The 1,179-nt window shown below is 50.9% G+C and overlaps 1 protein-coding gene across 1 annotated transcript; it reads right to left on the bottom strand.

Annotated features, from left to right (window-relative positions):
* Window positions 1-766: 766 nt before the first annotated feature.
* Window positions 767-1,114, bottom strand: Pmar_PMAR018893 (hypothetical protein; the record flags this gene model as incomplete). Its single annotated transcript, XM_002779483.1, has 1 exon — window positions 767-1,114. A coding segment is annotated over one exon (348 nt), but the record flags the coding sequence as incomplete, so codon positions are not given.
* Window positions 1,115-1,179: the final 65 nt, after the last annotated feature.

Raw genomic sequence — 1,179 nt, 5'->3', positions numbered from 1 at the left:
ATAGCAGTAATTGCTGCCACAGCGTTCCTATAATCCGCTTAGTTCCCTTCACCAGAGACGCCCCTGGGGTCGGCAAGAGACAGAAAAGGAGTGGTACCAGTCCCCAAAATCCATACGTCTCTACCACCGGTTCCTCCTGAGCCCAGGCAATAAGGGGAAGCGCGAAGAGAGTAATGGATAGAGACAGTCTCAATGGATGTACCAGCCTTTGCCTGAGGGTCATATTGCCAAATGCCCAGAAAGGTAAATGCCACCAATGGATCCAATACGCCTTGCATTCAGATAGATACCGACACAGACGACCCCACCAGTTGTACTGAAAATAACAAACAATCATTAAAACTACACTAACTACGGCCAACCTACCCCATTAGTCTTCTCTGGAAGGCTCATCTCATATTCCCTCACCAGCGTGTGGAACTCGTCAGCCAATACCGCAAAATGCGCAATCAGTGAGAACGCGAACTGGAAGCGTACAATGTCGTTGGCCGGGGACAAGGCGGATTCCCCCGATACGACAGCTTTACTATACAACAATGACTCATCCGTCAACCTTCCCTGAACTTGCTCCGACAACCCACGCAGTTGAGTCCTATCTATATCATCCCCTGGCCTCAACGGCACTGCAGTTTGCCTCAGCCAATACACCACTTCCAGCCTCAAATCGACCAAGTCTGGGACCATAGGATGCCAAATATACCGGAGTATGCTCGGGCTGTATGAGCCATCTCTCAGGGTCTGTCTTAGTGCTATCAATTCTGATGACATTTGGTAAATTATACTCCGAATTTTCGGGTTAGGGGCCGACTTAGCCGCACGACGCCAAGCCATATCAAAATGAGCTCTCCGGCGATCGATGAAGTTGAGATGATCCGTCCCACTGTTGACATAAGTAGCCAACGTCTCAAAATAGTCAGCAGCAGCTCTCGCGAACGCTGGTATGGCCGGCACGGTGGACCTAGGCAATAGGTTGAACGCATTCAAAACAGTTGTTGCAATGATGGTCTCAGCAGAGCCCACCGCGAACGCCCCCGAAGTGAGCAGACCGTGATAGAAGGGTTGACCGTTGGGGAATGCCAAGGGGATGTACATGCACTCCATCGCCACATCCGATCTAAACAACTTGCACAGTTTACTACCGCTAGCAGGGTCGCCTATGGCCAGCAGGAACGTTAGTGG

The sequence above is a fragment of the Perkinsus marinus genome (genome assembly GCF_000006405.1).
Source record: "Perkinsus marinus ATCC 50983 genomic scaffold scf_1104296947026, whole genome shotgun sequence".
NCBI classification, from domain to species: domain Eukaryota; phylum Perkinsozoa; order Perkinsida; family Perkinsidae; genus Perkinsus; species Perkinsus marinus.
The sequence above is the reverse complement of the archived record's forward strand: the minus strand, read 5'-3'. Positions and strand labels throughout refer to the sequence as shown.